Source organism: Arabidopsis thaliana, chromosome 2 (genome assembly GCF_000001735.4).
Source record: "Arabidopsis thaliana chromosome 2, partial sequence".
NCBI classification, from domain to species: Eukaryota; Viridiplantae; Streptophyta; class Magnoliopsida; order Brassicales; family Brassicaceae; genus Arabidopsis; species Arabidopsis thaliana.
In genome coordinates, this window is record NC_003071.7 from 4,586,572 (window position 1) to 4,602,872 (window position 16,301).

At 37.0% G+C, this 16,301-nt stretch overlaps 1 protein-coding gene and 2 pseudogenes across 3 annotated transcripts; 2 read left to right on the top strand and 1 right to left on the bottom strand.

The window, feature by feature from the left end:
* Positions 1–3,163: 3,163 nt before the first annotated feature.
* AT2G11462 (uncharacterized protein) lies at positions 3,164–3,807 on the bottom strand (the record flags this gene model as incomplete). Its single annotated transcript, NM_147293.1, has 3 exons — positions 3,164–3,310; positions 3,385–3,470; positions 3,606–3,807. The coding sequence occupies 3 exons, from the start codon at positions 3,805–3,807 to the stop codon at positions 3,164–3,166; spliced, it is 435 nt and encodes a 144-aa protein (NP_671830.1).
* A 6,069-nt stretch (positions 3,808–9,876) lies between these two features.
* Positions 9,877–11,290, top strand: AT2G11465 (annotated as a pseudogene; the record flags this gene model as incomplete). Its single annotated transcript has 1 exon — positions 9,877–11,290.
* Positions 11,291–12,323: 1,033 nt separating this feature from the next.
* AT2G11480 lies at positions 12,324–15,713 on the top strand (annotated as a pseudogene; the record flags this gene model as incomplete). Its single annotated transcript has 1 exon — positions 12,324–15,713.
* Positions 15,714–16,301: the final 588 nt, after the last annotated feature.

Below are 16,301 nucleotides of genomic sequence, written 5' to 3' on the forward strand. Positions count from 1 at the left end.
TTTGTGAATATCATTTGAGTCTACATATCATCTAAGACATAGAAAAAAACAAAACAATTTTGAACATTTTCTGAAAATGAATTCCACAAATGCTGAGTGTTCATATAGTTGCATTAGATTTAGGATCGAGTCTAGAGTGTTTCATTTAGGATTTTTGCATATGCATTGGGGATAATGACGAGATAACCTTGTAAGCATGTTGATTTACTTAATAGACTCAATGCCCCCATTATCAGTTGTTTGATGCATTTGAATGATTTTGACGTAAAACCGCACCATGTTCTATAGAAGCACTCGATCGCATGTCATGACACCTTTTCCTGTCAATTTGAACTTGAATCTTATTTATAATTATCATGTTTGCATAGGTTTTGAACTCATGGATAAAATACATACTTGGATTTTCTTTCACCTATTCACCACTCTTGTTAATCCAAGTAGCTGCTTCTGTAATTGGAGTAGTTCCCCCACCCTTAACCAACCCTTCTTTCAAGCCATGTTACTTTGTGAGAGCATGTGAGAGCATCTGAGGCCTATTTCAGGATTGAGTTTGGTAGAACGTGTTAGGTTTGAGCCGACAAGAGTAGTATCTCATGTAGTTCCAATCCGCGTTTTCGGATTTGGTAGGACTAGGTGAGAGCTTATTTGGGGATTGAGATTAAGTGTGAAAAGAAAAAGAAAATAATTGGTTAGAGTCTATAGGAGAAGGAAGCTGAAAATCATATTGTAGTCTAGTGAATGTTTGGGAAGCATAGAATTGTTAAATTATGCTATAAAAAAATAAGAGATGACAACAAAAACAGAAAAGATTATAAGAGCCATAAGAGTTTAAGAAAGAACCCAATTTACTAGACTAGACTCATAGAGTATAAGAAAAGCCTCTCCTTAAGAACAACATTGATCCAAGAAAAAAATTGAGATATGCCTTTAGTACAAAAGGGTAGACTTAGGATCATCAATGGGTTTAGAGATAGGACCATCTACTTGCTATTCACGGTTTGTGTCATTGGGTAGATAGAGTGCTATTATTGTATGCATAGGTTGGCACTTACCTTTAGCATTTTTCTAAAGTATTAAAATTCTGAACCACTTTCAAGGGACCATCTTTGTCTCATAACCCGTCCGTAACCAAATGAGTTCACTAACAATGCACTGCTTGATTCATTTTTTGAACTTAATGAATGTTAAAGGGATTGGTTGATCTAGACGTATTGTGCAATCGAGTATAGGTTCAGATTATAATAGAGCATGGCTAAAGTTTTCAAGTAGAAGTCGGTCACCTTGAATCTTAGAACTATTAACTTGGCCATTGAGCTTAATTACTTTATCACATGCTTTGGTTATAAGTCCCCAACTTCAAACCTCTCCTTCTACTTATGTCTTCTGGTTTGCTTCAGGGCAAGTAAAGACTAAGTTTGAGGGAGTTGATATGTCTATAGTTTACATGATTTAGGCATTCATTCTTCATCACTTTCACATTGTTTCACCCGCATTTCATCTAATTAATAGCCGTTTTAATATGTTTTGCATACTTAGGACGATTTTGCATTAGGATTGCATGTGCATTGCATATTGGGTCGTTTTTAGGTGCTTTTGGTGTTTAAACAGAGGAGAAACAGAGCAGAAAGTCAGGATCCTCAATCACACCTTCACCTTAAGTACTCGATTGCAACCTTAGAGCCATATGAGGGCAAATCACTCGATCACAACCCCGGAGAAGCCAGGAGCTCAGTTTCACTCGATCGCGAAGCCGAAGGAATCACCCACTTTTCACCACTCGATCACCAGGAAGCCCATCTACTGATTCTGAACTCAACCAGCCAAGCTGAGCATACAAAAGAGAAGAGAGGTGACCAAACCACTCGATCACCCAAGGGCACTCGATCACATACTCGATGGAAGGGTCTTTGGATCACTCGATTGCAAGGCGGAGTCCCTGGAGCCCAATTCAATCCAACACATACTCGATTGCAGGGAGGCCCATTTTAACCCATCAAATGCTCAATCGCAGGGTCCCGATGTGAAGACTATTATCTATCTACTTTCCTTATTTGATTTGTCTCACTTTTATAAATAGCCTCTAAGGATTTTCTCATCTTAGACATCACTTGTCACAATCTATTTTCTAGAGACTCGTTTTTTCATAGCCGCAACATTCTTCTGCGACTTTGTATTAGTTTTCAAGTATTTGATATTTTAGTCTTCGTTTCATTATCGCTTATCCTTTATCATTTCTGTTTTCATGTTTTCATTCGTTTCATTGTTATTGTCTTTGATTATGTCTAAGTAGTGAATTGTATTTCTAAGAATGGGATAGGGTAGATGTGATGTCCTTAGTCGTTTAGATGATTGAGTTTAGAATATTTGAATCCCTTATGGATTAGTTGCGCTTATTGCTTGTTCCTTTCTGATCAACTGGGATATGAATCCAGACATTCCCACGCTCAAAAGTTGTTTGGTGGAATGTCAGATCTACTAATTTTAGTGATACTCGTCTCTATCCAAAGGAATTGGCCGTTTAGAGCGGGTATTGGCTTTAACAAGTTGATTCGATATTGCCTGCTTAGTTAGAGATCGCTAATGGTGATTAGGTCTGTGTCTAGCTCTGCTTAAGGATTTCTATCACGGTAGTGAATTAATATGTTATTGAACTTGTTGTCTAAATAGATTAAGGAGATCACACTATTCGATTACCCATCCTTAGGAATCTCTTATCCATTTGATTGCCTATTATCTCATTTGCTTTGTTATTCATCTGCCTGTTATTACCATTTCGCATTTCAGTTTCATTTCATTTCGGTTATTTCACACTAAGATTATTAGAAACCAACAACTCTCTGCTTGACTTGACTTAATGCATTCCAATCATATCTGATCTGTTTGCATCACACCAGATTGGATGACAACCTAAAATACTCCAACGACATGATAGTACTTTAGGAATTGATACCAAAAAATCTATTATCAATACCCCTTAAATTTGTCTCGCATATATCGTCCCCCAACACGTTTTGATGAATTTGTCCCCCCCCCGCAAGACCGTCTACAATTGTCAATGAATTTTTCCTCGAATCCTTCCAAGGATCCCAATCAGGCGAGTACTCTGTATCTATCAACTTCCTCATATTTTCAAAATCATAGTCTCCTGAATCTTCCCCCTCACTTAACATTTTGTCTTCTCAGTCAGATGCCCATCCTCCACTATCCGTGTCCAATGCTTCAACCAGTTCTTCTTCTCGTCCCCGCTTTGCTTTCCCTTTTCCATCAAAGCAGCTTTCCTCTTAAGAGATTCTTCTAAAAAATCCTCTTCCTCAAAATTCAATGGGATTATATTTGTGCTTTCACCATCTCCTTTGCGTTGTCCCACCATGTCTCCCGCCCCACCTTTGCTACGACTCTAACAACAATCACATCTGGTCCACGACTCTCGCATTGTCCCTTTGTCTTTGACACATCTTCATTGTCTTCTTCTAAAGATATATACATGTTCAATCCTCTTTTTTCTAGCCTTATCTTTTTGAATTTTGAAAATGAACTGTTGTCAACAGAAACAAGCGGCATCTTTTGCTATATGTAGACATTATTTCCTCTTTCGAACCAAAAACTCAGCTCTAATTTTGTCCTTTTCCCTTCTACTCCAAGCGTTGTGGCAATTTTCCGTTCAACATCAGAAATCGTATCTTCTTCGCTTACATCTACACACTTTGCATATTTCTTTGCCGACATCTTGAATCGCCACTCTCCACTTTTTTGCATTCCCAGCCACCGACCAATATCATTACTCCTTCGTCCATCGGTACCTGCCATCCTCTATTAAATACACCATTTTAGAATGTGGGTTGATTGCATTTATCACAAACAAACAAATTTAACCGTTTTTCAAAGGACAAAAATGTTACAATAAAATTTACCTTCTTCAGCTTTTAATGTCCCCTTCTTCAACCACAACTTCAATTTCGTCCAATATCAGTGTTTTCTCCCTACATTTCTAGTTTTTTGCAAATCTACAAACCTCTTTTATCTTATATATTAAGAGAGCAGTTAATGGCCCTACCTTACTTTATTAACATTTTTTATTTAAATTCAATTAGATAGCAAATGTAAACGTGCAACATTTATTGCCGACCTGCTCCTTCTTCGGAAGCGCCAGATGAAACTGTCTCTTTCTCTAACACATACTAGGTCCCAATCAGGGGTATTTTGGTCCACAATTCCGCATGTGTTATTGAAAAGTGGTAGATTCCGAAAACCTTTGCTGGTTGTGGTAGATTTTGAATGCTAGTTGTTAGAATGTGGTAGATTTTGCGATATTCTCTACCTCTTAATATGTCATTCATATATAAATAATATTAATTAAAATAAAATTTTTAGCTTTCGAACAAAAATATCAATGCGCGGTGTACCGAGGGTCAATTTCTAGTTCTAATTTATAGAAAGATAATAATAATTCAATTCAAATATATAAAGAAATTTTGAATCTTATAATTTTCATCAAATGTATTAGTTTATGATCTTAATATCAATTGATTTGTGTTTGAATAAGATATATTTTATAAGAAAGACAATGTTAATAAGGATGGAATAAACACTAATGTGTCTTTTTTATCGTTAACCCGTGATTTCTTTTAACAATTGTTGATCACTAAAGATGGAATAAATACTAAACACCCAAGTATCTTTTAATTGTTGACTCGTGGTTTCTTTTAGAACTATTGTTGGTCAATAAGAATACAATAAACATCGGAATATATATTTTTTGACCCATTATTTCTTTGATAACCTCTCTTTTTGTCAATAAGGATGGAATAAACACTAAAGTGTCTTTTTATTGTTGATCTGTTATTTCTTTTATAACCATTGTTGGTCAATAACGATGGAATAAACATCAAAGTGTCTTTTAATTATTGACTTGTGATTTTCTTTACAACAATTGTTGTGAAATAAGGATGAAATAAACATTAAAATGTCTTTTAATTGTTAACATGTGGTTATTTTACAATCATTGTTGGTGAATAAAAATAGAATAAATCCCAAAGTGTCTTTTTATTGTTAACTTGTTGTTTTTGTTTTACAACAACTTTTGGTCAATAAGTATATAGAATAAACACCAAAGTATTCAATCATATTAAACACATTAAATATATGTAAAAATAAATCAGATTAAATAAGATTTGAAAATAATTGTATATTTAAATTTTAATATCAAACTGGAAACTAATAAATGCTATCAAAATTAAATATTTAAATTAATAGATTATTTCAATGTTAATCTCTTTGACCCAATCTTTTTTGGTTGGCATGTACCCGTGCTTTGCTAATGCTAGTAAAGATTAAAAATTAAATAATTTCATGTCCCATAACCGTTTTTTAAATAATTACCTATTCAACAATACTTTTTTGAAAAAGATTCGGTACAAATTTAGACAGGATACCTAAATTCTGACAACTTAATTCTAATTCTCTCTATTTGAATATTTAAAATTATAGTCAGACAAAACAATTTATGTCCAAATAACATTAGTAGAATGAACAGTATGACTGTTTGTGATACCAAAAATATACTTAACTAGAATACGACCCGCGGTACACCGCGGGTTAAGTTATTTAACACATTTTTGTTTTATAATCTAGATGGTAATGTCTAATTTGTTATGTAACTACGAGCCTGTAACTTAGCATTTTTTGACTTCAAGTTTGTATATTGTGAAGATAATAACATATGTTTTTGATATTTTTTCTCTTTGGTAAGACTTTGTTAATATATCTATGTTTAAAAGAAATTAATTTACACTTGCTTGCTGTGTAGTAAATATTAATCAAGTTTATGTTATGATAGTAACATAGATTGTTAGAACAATAAGACATTGTTAGATATGCTTGTGTGGTGGGCTGATAATTATAATGAAGAATAAAGCCCAATAAACTTGAAACCTGTTTAGGTTTTAGGGTATTTGCCCACTATAATAATTTAGAAACAACAAATGTTTTTTTCAATGGGTATTTGCTAAGATCATGGAAGCCCACTAAAACTAAAGTCTGTTTCCTTGAAAGGAAGAAAACAAAATTGGAAAAGGCAAAACAAAAACAATGTTACCATCTACTTTAAACAAAGCTTCGATCGTTTTGTCCTGCGATTAAATCGAAGAAAACCACGGTTCTCTCCAATCCAAATTCGAATCCATTCTAAGAAAACCGTGGAAAGAAATTTTCCGAAAGTTATAGACAGAACCTGAGGCCAGCTTCTAATGGTCGGATCTACAGTTCCATTGGCTTTGTGTAATCCATTGGTAAGTCTTCATTTCGTATCTTCTTACGCAAATAAAATGTTACCATCTATTTGAAAAAAATCTTCCTCTCTTTTATTCTGCAATTAAATCCAAGACCACGATTGTCTCTCCAATCAAAATTTGAATCCATTCAAAAAGTCGTTGACACAAATCTTCCGCAAAGCTATCGAGAGAATGGCAGCTTCTAACGGTCAAATCTGCAGCTCGATTGGCTTCCGTAATCGTTTGTTAAGTCTTCCTTTCTTAGCTTCTGAACTAATTGATTTAATGCATTTCCTACATAGTCATTAATATAAAGGTAAAGTGATTACATGATTAAAGTGAGATTCAAATCCATTGAAAAAAATTGTTGACACAAATCTTCAGCAAAGTTATCGAGATAACCTAAGGGCAACTTGGTCTTATCTCCAACTCGATTGGCTTCTGTAATCGATTGGTAAGTCTTCCTTTCATTTGGTCAGAACTTTGGCTACAACATTTGTCACGGCATTCTTGCAAGTATCACACCAAAACTTCGGCTTTTTCACCTTCAAGGAACTGGTATTCACACTACAATGTATGCGACGTCTTTGACCTGAAGCATGGGTACGAGCAAAGGTTTCAATAAACATCCACTCATTAACATTCACCAGGTTCACATACTTTGCCACCATGTCTTTCTTAACAGAGACACCATGCGAAAACAGTAAACCATATTAGTAAATAAAACATGGAGAATATAAATGGAATATCAATTTGTAAACATATGTTTGAGAAAACAGATTTAGATGTGCATTTGCCAAGATTAATGATAGTAGGATTTTACTCAATTAATCGTAAAACACTAACCATGTCGTTGTAGTATTTTAGGTGTCAATTCAATCAGGTGTGATGCAAACAAATGAAATGTTATTAGAAGTCACTAAGTCAAGCCAAGCAATAACAGTTTTGAGATTTCTAACAGTCCTAAGCGAACATGCAGAAAACAGAAATTCTAACGGAATTACTAAAATCACTCGACCGCAACTGGATGATGCTAGAAGCAGGATGTGGTCGAGTAACAGGTCGAGTAACAGACAGAAAATGAAACAACTATACTCGACTGGACAGTCTGTTGCCAGACACTGGGTGTGGTCGAGTAAGTTGGTCGAGTAATTGCAAAAACTAAGAAACAAGCAATGAGAACGATTAAGCGATAACGATAAAACAGAGAAATCAAATAGACAAGAAATTCCTAAGGATGGGGCAATCAAATGGGGTGGTATCCTAACCTATTCAGATGGTTAACAAGCACAATCAAGCTATCCCTAGATAACAGGTTCAACAACATATCAATTCACTCCCGTGATAGAAATCCTCAAGCAAAGCTAGCCGAGACTAATTCTCATTAATAGAATCTAACTATGCAGGCAATATGAACCGACTAATAAAATCAATAAACGCTCTAAACGACCAATCTCTTGGGATATAGACGAATATCTCAGGAACTAGTGGATCAAGCATTCCATCGAACACATTCTAGGTGTAGGAATACTTTGGATCGAATATCTCAGGAAAGAAATAAGCAGTAAACACAACTAGTCCTAAAGGGATTCAATCAAGTCTAAAACTTAACCATTCTACACACTACGGATTCCACAACCATTCTATCTCATCCTTTAGAACTCTATGTCACTACTCAGACAACATGCTCAGAGACATAATCGCAGGTAAACAAGTATATTGCATCAGTAAAGAGATAAAGAGTAGAGATACAAGATGACATATGAAATCAAATGCGGAATCTGAATAACTTGGAAAATTTCGAATTACAAGTTACAGAAGCAAAGCGGCGCAGCCCGAGTAAAACAGAATAAAACTGAAGCAAAAACTCAATGTCGACTAGATGTCTCAGGACAAACCCCTCAGACACCTATTTATACAAAACAATATAAAATGATAGTAGATGAGCCGGAAACCTAATCGACCGTCCCATAGAGTGATAATGGGCCGAGATGGGCATCGTGATCGGATGAAGCTCCGGACCGCTTCCAAACACTTCTTCGTCTCCTCTTCTCTTCCTTGTGCTCAGCTTGTCTAGTTGAGTGTGGATTTGAGTAGAATTTGAAGATGTGGTCGAGTGCCTAGTCGAGTGGTGGTAGAGTGATGATACTCGATCTCGTGGTCGAGTAGAGTGAATGTCCGAGTGGTGGTCAGGGGTGTGACGAAGTGTTACTCGACCCAGTGGTCGAGTGGTGTCATCGAGTAGCATGGAGTGTGGTTACTCGACCAGGGGGTCGAGTGATTGGTAAGAACGGCCTCAATGTTACTAGACCAAGGGGCCGAGTGTGCTGCTGGAGTTACTCGACCAAGGGGTCGAGTATGTCTTCTGGTTCCGGCTCTCTTCTTCCAATTTGCTCGTCAATAGCTCCAAATCACTTGAAAACAACTCAGAAATAGAATATGTATGCAAAGCTATCCTAATCATGCAACTAATCATGCAAAATATGCAAGAATGATGAGGAATGATATAAAATAGTGATGAATGATATGAAACTAGACTCAAAACGATGATGAATGAACATAGAAAACTTGCAAAATATAGACATATCAACTCCCCCAAACTTAGTCTTTGCTTACCTTCAAGCAAATAAGAAGACATAGCTGAAGGAGAGGTTTGAAGGTGGGGACTCAGAACCAAAGCATCAGATAAAGCAGATAAAATCAATGTCTAAGTTGGTAGTTCTAAGATGCGATATGATCGGATTTTACTCAAAAACGTTAGCCATGCCTTGTTATGATTCAATGCATCATCAATGAACTCATTTGGCTAAGGTGAAGGTTGAGAGACAAAGATGATCCCTTAAAGAGTAGGCTTGAGTAACAGGGGATCTCTCAAAAATGATTGAGCTTTAATAGAATGTTAAAGGTAAGTCCCAAGTTATGCATACAGAGATAAGATCCCATCTACCCAGAATATAACAAATAAAGCTCTAATGGTAATCTCATCTCCAATCCCAATATAAGAACTTAACTCTTCCCTTTGCATTCTTTAATCTTTTAAACCCTTTTTCAGATCATTCTTTTCTTTTCTCTTAACTCTAGGAGAAGCTTTCTCAACTTTGATACTTCTAGGGGATTTGGGTTTCTTTAACAACTAAAGTTCCTGATATATCCCAGTTTTCACTGATTTTATCTATGTTTTAGGTATAGGATCTTGAGTCTTTATATTATTTCTCGAGTCTTTTTAGTGTCTTTTCAAGTATTCTATGCACTGAGACAATAATAGAGATAAGGAGACATTTTGGAGCAAGAGCTAAGGAAAAGGAAGCTAAGGACGATTTTGGATCCAGGAATTAGGGAGGAGTGTTGATTGACACACTCTTGGTGTCGATCGACAACAGTTTCGGCCCAGTAAAAGTCCTAGATGCTTTCGAGTTTACAGAAGAGGAAATTTGCCCTAGAAGACTTCCCTATTTTGTTACTCACGCGTTTCTTGTTTTCTTCCTTTTTGTGTTTCAGGTGTATGCCTAGGCAAACAAAGAGCACAAAACAGAAGAAGCTTATCAACTTGTCTGTACTGGACTTGGGAAAACTTGAACGCACCAACCGAAAAACTCAGAGATTAGCAATGACTAATAGAGTCATCAGAGCTGATGTAGAAGGAGTTTTGAGAGATAAGGATGGGCAAGCCTACAATAAGGCTGGTCAGAGATTGAATGATCATGGACTCATCCTACTTGAGGACGTCGATGAGAATCAGGCGCGCCTCAACGCGCAAATAGCTGTCAGAGACACAGTAGGGCTCGCTGTCGATTGATACAAAAGAGGTGTCGATCAACACCATAGGGAGCAGAATGACGATGTAGTTGGTGTCGAACGACACAACAGAGGTGTCGATCGACACCAACACCAGATTCCTGCAGCTATTCCTCCAACTGCGAAACCACGTCGTACTCTTGGGGATTTCAACAGGCCCAACCTGTTCTATGCTAATTGATCAGCGATCGTACCCCCACCCTTCCAGAGGAACGTCTATGAGCTGAAGCCTCGCTACTTTACTTTAGTTGGTCAGCACCCTTTCCATGGCTTATCTCATGAGCAGCCAATGGACCATATAGAGCGCTTTGAGGACCTTGTTCTAAGCATCAAGACTAATGGAGTCTCAGAGGACTACCTACTTTGCAAGCTCTTCCCTTATTCACTTGCTGGGGAAGCAGCTTCTTGACTGAAACAACTTAAAGCAGGTTCCCTCAAGACTTGGAGAAGCATCAAGATAGCCTTCTTGAACAATTTCTACGATGATCCTAAGTTTGATGAGTTGAGAAACAAGCTGTCTACCTTCACACAGGGTCCAGCTAAATCTTAAAAGGCTGTGTGGTTCATTTCAATGAGTACCAACGGGACTGCCCACATCACGGTTTCAGTGACGTACAACTTCTAGGTACTTTCTTCAGAGGAGTCAATTGGAGATACCATATGGCTCTAGATGCAGCAAGAAATGGTAACTTCAACACACGTTACCCAACTGATGCTACAACCCTGATAGAGAACCTCGCTTGCAGCAACAGTAACAAGAATGCTGATTTTGAGAGGAAGAAGATTGATGGAGCTATTTCAGGTAATCAAATGGCAGAGGTGAATGCTAAGCTGGATTCGGTTCATAACTTGCTTACAGAGAAGAAGCATGTCCACTTTGCAGCTGAGGATGAGACTATTGAGCCTGAGCCTGAGTCAGAGGAAGGAGTCTTCTACATAGATGGTCAGGGATACAAGAAGTTTTGGGCAGCCACAGGGCAACTTCAGTGGCAACAGGTTTACAGAGAACCAGGGTTCCTCCAACTACACTCCAAAGCCTGCTTTCCAGAAGACCTTTCCTTAGAGAAACTTTCAGAGGACCTATGGTAATTCAGCTTACCAAGCCTCCCCTCCACCCACAGAAGAGACAAGAATGGAATCGATGCTTGAGCAGATTCTGGAGAGCCAAACAAAGCTCGTTATGGAATTCCATTGTCAACTTCTTTAGCTTACTTCCCCTAGAATTCTTTCCCTTTTCTTATCAACAATGAATTCACCCTTTTCTTTCTTTTAAACACATCCCAACCCATGATATAAGCGCCCACCTAGTTCTATCCAATCCTGAAAACGCGAACTAGAACTACATGAGACACTATCTCTATCGTTACGAACCTAACACTTTTTACCATGCTCAATCGGGATAAGACCTGACAAACACTCACAAGTGATAAATGGCTTGAAAGAAGGTTTAGGTTTAGGGTCGGGGTTAACTGCTCCAATGAGGGGAGTCAGCTACTTGGACTAACAAGAGTGGTTAAAATGAGTAAGGAAGTCCAAATAATGTAGGGTATACATGAGTTCGAATTCGATGCTAAGACATGATAATTCTAAATCAGATTCAGGTTCAAATTGATTGGGAATGGTATCAAATCATGACAGTGTGGCGAGTAGAGCAATCTAGGCATGGTGCAGTTTTATTTCAATTTAATTGACTACGCATCAGACAACTAACAACGAGGACACTAAGTTTATCTAGTGAACCAAAAAGCTTACAAGGCTATCTCATCATTATCCCCCATGCATATGCAATAATCCTAAATGAAACACTCTAGACTCGATCCTAAATGTAATGCAACTACATGAACACTCTGTTTTTTTTTTAAATCATTTTCTGAAATTTTTCAATTTTTTTGTTTTTTTTTTCTATGCCTTAGATGAATGCAGACTCAAAACTATATACAATGCAACACACACTTCCTGAGTCCTCCCCCAAACTTAAATCACACAGTCCTCTATGTGACCAAATTTAGAAAAGAGTACTCAGGACAAAACACATCACAGAAACAAAATAAAAACAGGAGATGGTATAATACAAGGGTGAAGTGAGGTGCTTACCTCAGTCGAAGAAGGAGCAGAGTTGGTCGTCAATAACTACCTATGATTGCTTCAGGCCATTGAAGAATCTCCCTATTGTGTCTCAGCTCCGCCTTGTGGGTACTCGACCTCATCTCCTTCGTGGCGGCCATCACCATATTTTTTCAGGTGATTACTGATGACCCCATGGATGTCTTTCATACTCCACTTGAATCACATGATTGTTATAAGGATGATGCAAAAGAAGGCAATCCAATTTTTGACACTGGTGTCAAGGATCCAAATGGCAATGATGCAGATGATGAGGGAAAAATCCAGGTACTTTTATAAATACAAACACAACACATCAAACATTTTATTTAACATTTTATAGATTCTTACACATTTGACTATTGTACTTTACAATCAGTTTGATTCAAGTGCAAACCTAAGCAACAAAAAACAATCTCCTCAGTCCATTCTTAAACCAAATTATGGAGGTAAGCTAATATATAAACCAAATTATTGTCAGTCCAAATCTCCTCAGTCCATTCTTAAACCAAATTATTGTCACAGTCCTTAAGATATATTCGTTTGTAATTCATTATTCAGGACACCTTGGAGACGGTTGAAGCTTCTCTTTCAGTGTTGGAGACGCAACCCGAAGAAAACATTGACGATGATCCTATGCGGGAGGTAAGCTAATAAATAATTTGTTGGAACACATCGGAGAGGGTTTCTGCATCCCAGTCCTTAAACCAAATTTTCATTGTCCTTACGCCATCTTCCTCTATAATTCATAATTCAGGAAACCTTGGAGACGGTTGAAGCTTCTCATTCAATGTTGGAGACACAACCCGAAGAAAACATTGACGATGATCCTATGATGAAGGTAAGCTAATATATAATTTGATGTAACACATCGGAGATGGTTGCTGCATCCCAATCCTTAAACTAAATAATGGCACATGTGCATAGTTATTGTGCACAGGATTTTGTGGATACTTAGGAGTGTACTTCGACATTCAGGTCACTTTGGAGGCGGGTGCAGCATCTCAATCAGTGGTGGAGCCGCAACCCGATGACCCTATGGAGGTATACATTTTTAACTAGTTCCTTGATTTATTGGACACTGGAGAGAGATGCTTCATCTCTCAGTCCTTGTCCAAAAAAACATTTACAGGGCAATTCTCCACAGGGCAATTCTCCATAGGGCAATGCAGCATCTCATTCATTGTTACAGACTCAACCAGAAGTCAACATCGACGGTGGTCCTTTGAAGGTGTACAATAACAACAAGTATCATTTTATGGGTTGCGGTTCTTGTGTTATTGGACAAGATTTTGTGGTTACTTCATAATTTGTAGGAAATATTTCTTATATTTTTTCTGACCAGCTTTTTGGGTACTTCAACATTCAGGACAACATGGAGACGGCTGCAGCATCTCATTCATTGCTAGAGACTCAACGAGAAGTCAACATCGACGGTGATCCTATAAGGTATGCAGTAACAACAAGTATCATTTTATGGGTTGTGGTTCTTGTGTTATTGAACATGATTTTGTTGATACTTCTTAATTTGTAGGCAATATTTCTTATATTTATTCAAACCAGCTACATGTGTACTTCAACATTCAGGTTATTGTGGAGATACTTGCAGCATCGCATTCAGTGTCGGAGGCACAACCCGAAGTAAAGATTGGCAATGATGCTACGGGGGTATAAATTTCTAACTAGTTTCAGCTAATGATTTACATTCATTCATTTATTGGAGATTGTAGAGGTTTGCTGCATCTCTCAGGCATTATGCAACAAACATTTATAGAAAAAATGTTCCACATGGTAAAGTTATCTAAAAATAAGGTCAACATTAGGTTTGAACTAAATTATGATACCATGTTCACTTTTATATTTGACAGGAGTTTGTGGATCCCTTAACATTTGCAGATAATATTATCTTATGTTTTCTCACCATCTTTTTGTGTACTTCAACTTTTAGGACACCATGGAGACGCCTCCAACATCTCATTCATTGTTAGGGTTTGCAATGTTCTCTGAAAAGAAGGTCATCCTTATGTCTAAACTAAATTAGGCTTGCATGTTCACTTTTATATTGGATAGGAGTTTGTGGATTCGTTATAACTTGCAAGTAATATATTCTTATGTTTTTCTCACCATCTCTTTGTGAACCCTAAACATTCAGGTCACCGTGGATATGGCTGCAGCAATTCATTCAGGAGTTTGTGAAGTCAACTCTGATCCTATGAAGGTATACATTAATAACAAGTATCATAATTTTCTGATATGTTTTATTGGACAACACTGTTTGGATTGCTTTTAAAATTATCTTCTTATTCCAGGCAATGGTTGTGTTTGGAAGCCTATATTTGATACAAGTTCCAAAGCTGACAAAGAGCCCCAATCATCTCTCACACATAGTTCCAATAGTGTGGGTACAAGAAACGAGGTATTGCTTAACATATATTCACTATTGTTCATAATGACTAGGGAATGAGTTTTCAGTTTTGTAACAGCTTATGCATATTGGTCTGATATTACATTTTCCTATACAGGATAATAAGTCAGAACACTCTAACTCACCTGCCCCGGAACCAGATCAATATTTTGAGTTATCTGATTCATCCCCGACGCGTAAAAGAGAAAAACCAATTCTCTCCTAACTAATACCTAAGACACAACCACTTTTACCAACACTTAAAAAAACCAATTATTCACAGTTTGTCAAAACCCTCTCCAGCTCTCCAAATATGTATGGTTTAGCATTCATTTTTCCTATTTCCACAACATTCATCATCAAGTTCTTCACTAATGCTACTTTTTTACATCATAGTGAACATGTTACCAAGTGTGGATTCCTTATTTCCAACTCATTCCTCGTCGATCTTGCCAAACCTCATAAATGGGTTTCAACCCTGGTATGTAGTCCACTATATTTATCCTAGTACAAATTAACCTTTTATCAAGATATACTAATGTGTAACTGTTTTATTCCCAAGCAGATGGAGGTTTTGGTGTCATTACTTTCTCGGAGGCTTACAACTACACTTGATAATCATCGTTCTGCTTTTGTTGATCCATAGTTCACAAGCCATCTACAAGCTAAATTCAGAGCCTTCAATGCTGCCAAGATGAAATCACGCGTTCGTTGGTAAGAGAACATGCAACGCTTCATCAAAAGATCCAAAATTGAATGGTTCAAGGACATAGATACCATTTACGCACCTATGAAATGGAATGATGAGCACTGGGTTGGACTTTCAATCAATCTTGGCATATGGAGCGTTGAAATTCTTGACCCAAATACAGACCTCTACGACGACGATAAGATAAAAGATTCATTGAGCGGGTTGTCAATCTTTTGCCCCACCTCATCCAAAGGTACTGTACGCTTGAGTGTTCTCAGAATCACGGTCTTCAACCGTTTTTATGGAGACGAATTGATGGTATATACAAGAATTTGCGGAGTGGTGACTGTGGCCCGGTTGCTATGAAGTTCCTCGAGATCCAGGCAAGTGATAAACTCCCAGATAAAATGGCTGAAATTACTGACAAACACGTCGACGCGTTTAGGCGTTAATATGCCATGGACATATATAAACTATGTGTCTACCCACTCTATTCATCTCATGTTTCTGACTAGTTATGGAATGTCACCCTACATTCATGTTGTAATATATACATTGCTTCCTCCTTCTTTGAATACTTATAACTCTGGATTCTATAAATATGATTTTTGCTTTTCTTAACCATATTCATAATCTTATCTTTTTATTACTGTTGAATGTTTTAGTGGTCTGTATCATATTATTTGTTTATTCCATCCATAACCCCAATTTTTTAAGGGCATCTAACAGTTGATATCGGTTAACAATGCGAACAAAAAAAATACTTTAGAGTATTTTGAACTATTGTTGATTTGGTAAATCATTCGAACTAATTATGTTTACAAATACGTGAAAAAATTAATATAAATGTCATCCAATGATAATAATTTATCCAATCATACAAACGAATTAATACAGTTATATTGTGGATGGATTCATATGGATACATTAACAATTATCTTTCTCTTTTACCTTGAAAGACAAATCTGAATTTTTTTCTACCGAGAATATTGAGATACTGTTGTATAGCAAGAATATTCCCACCTTCACGTTTAAAACT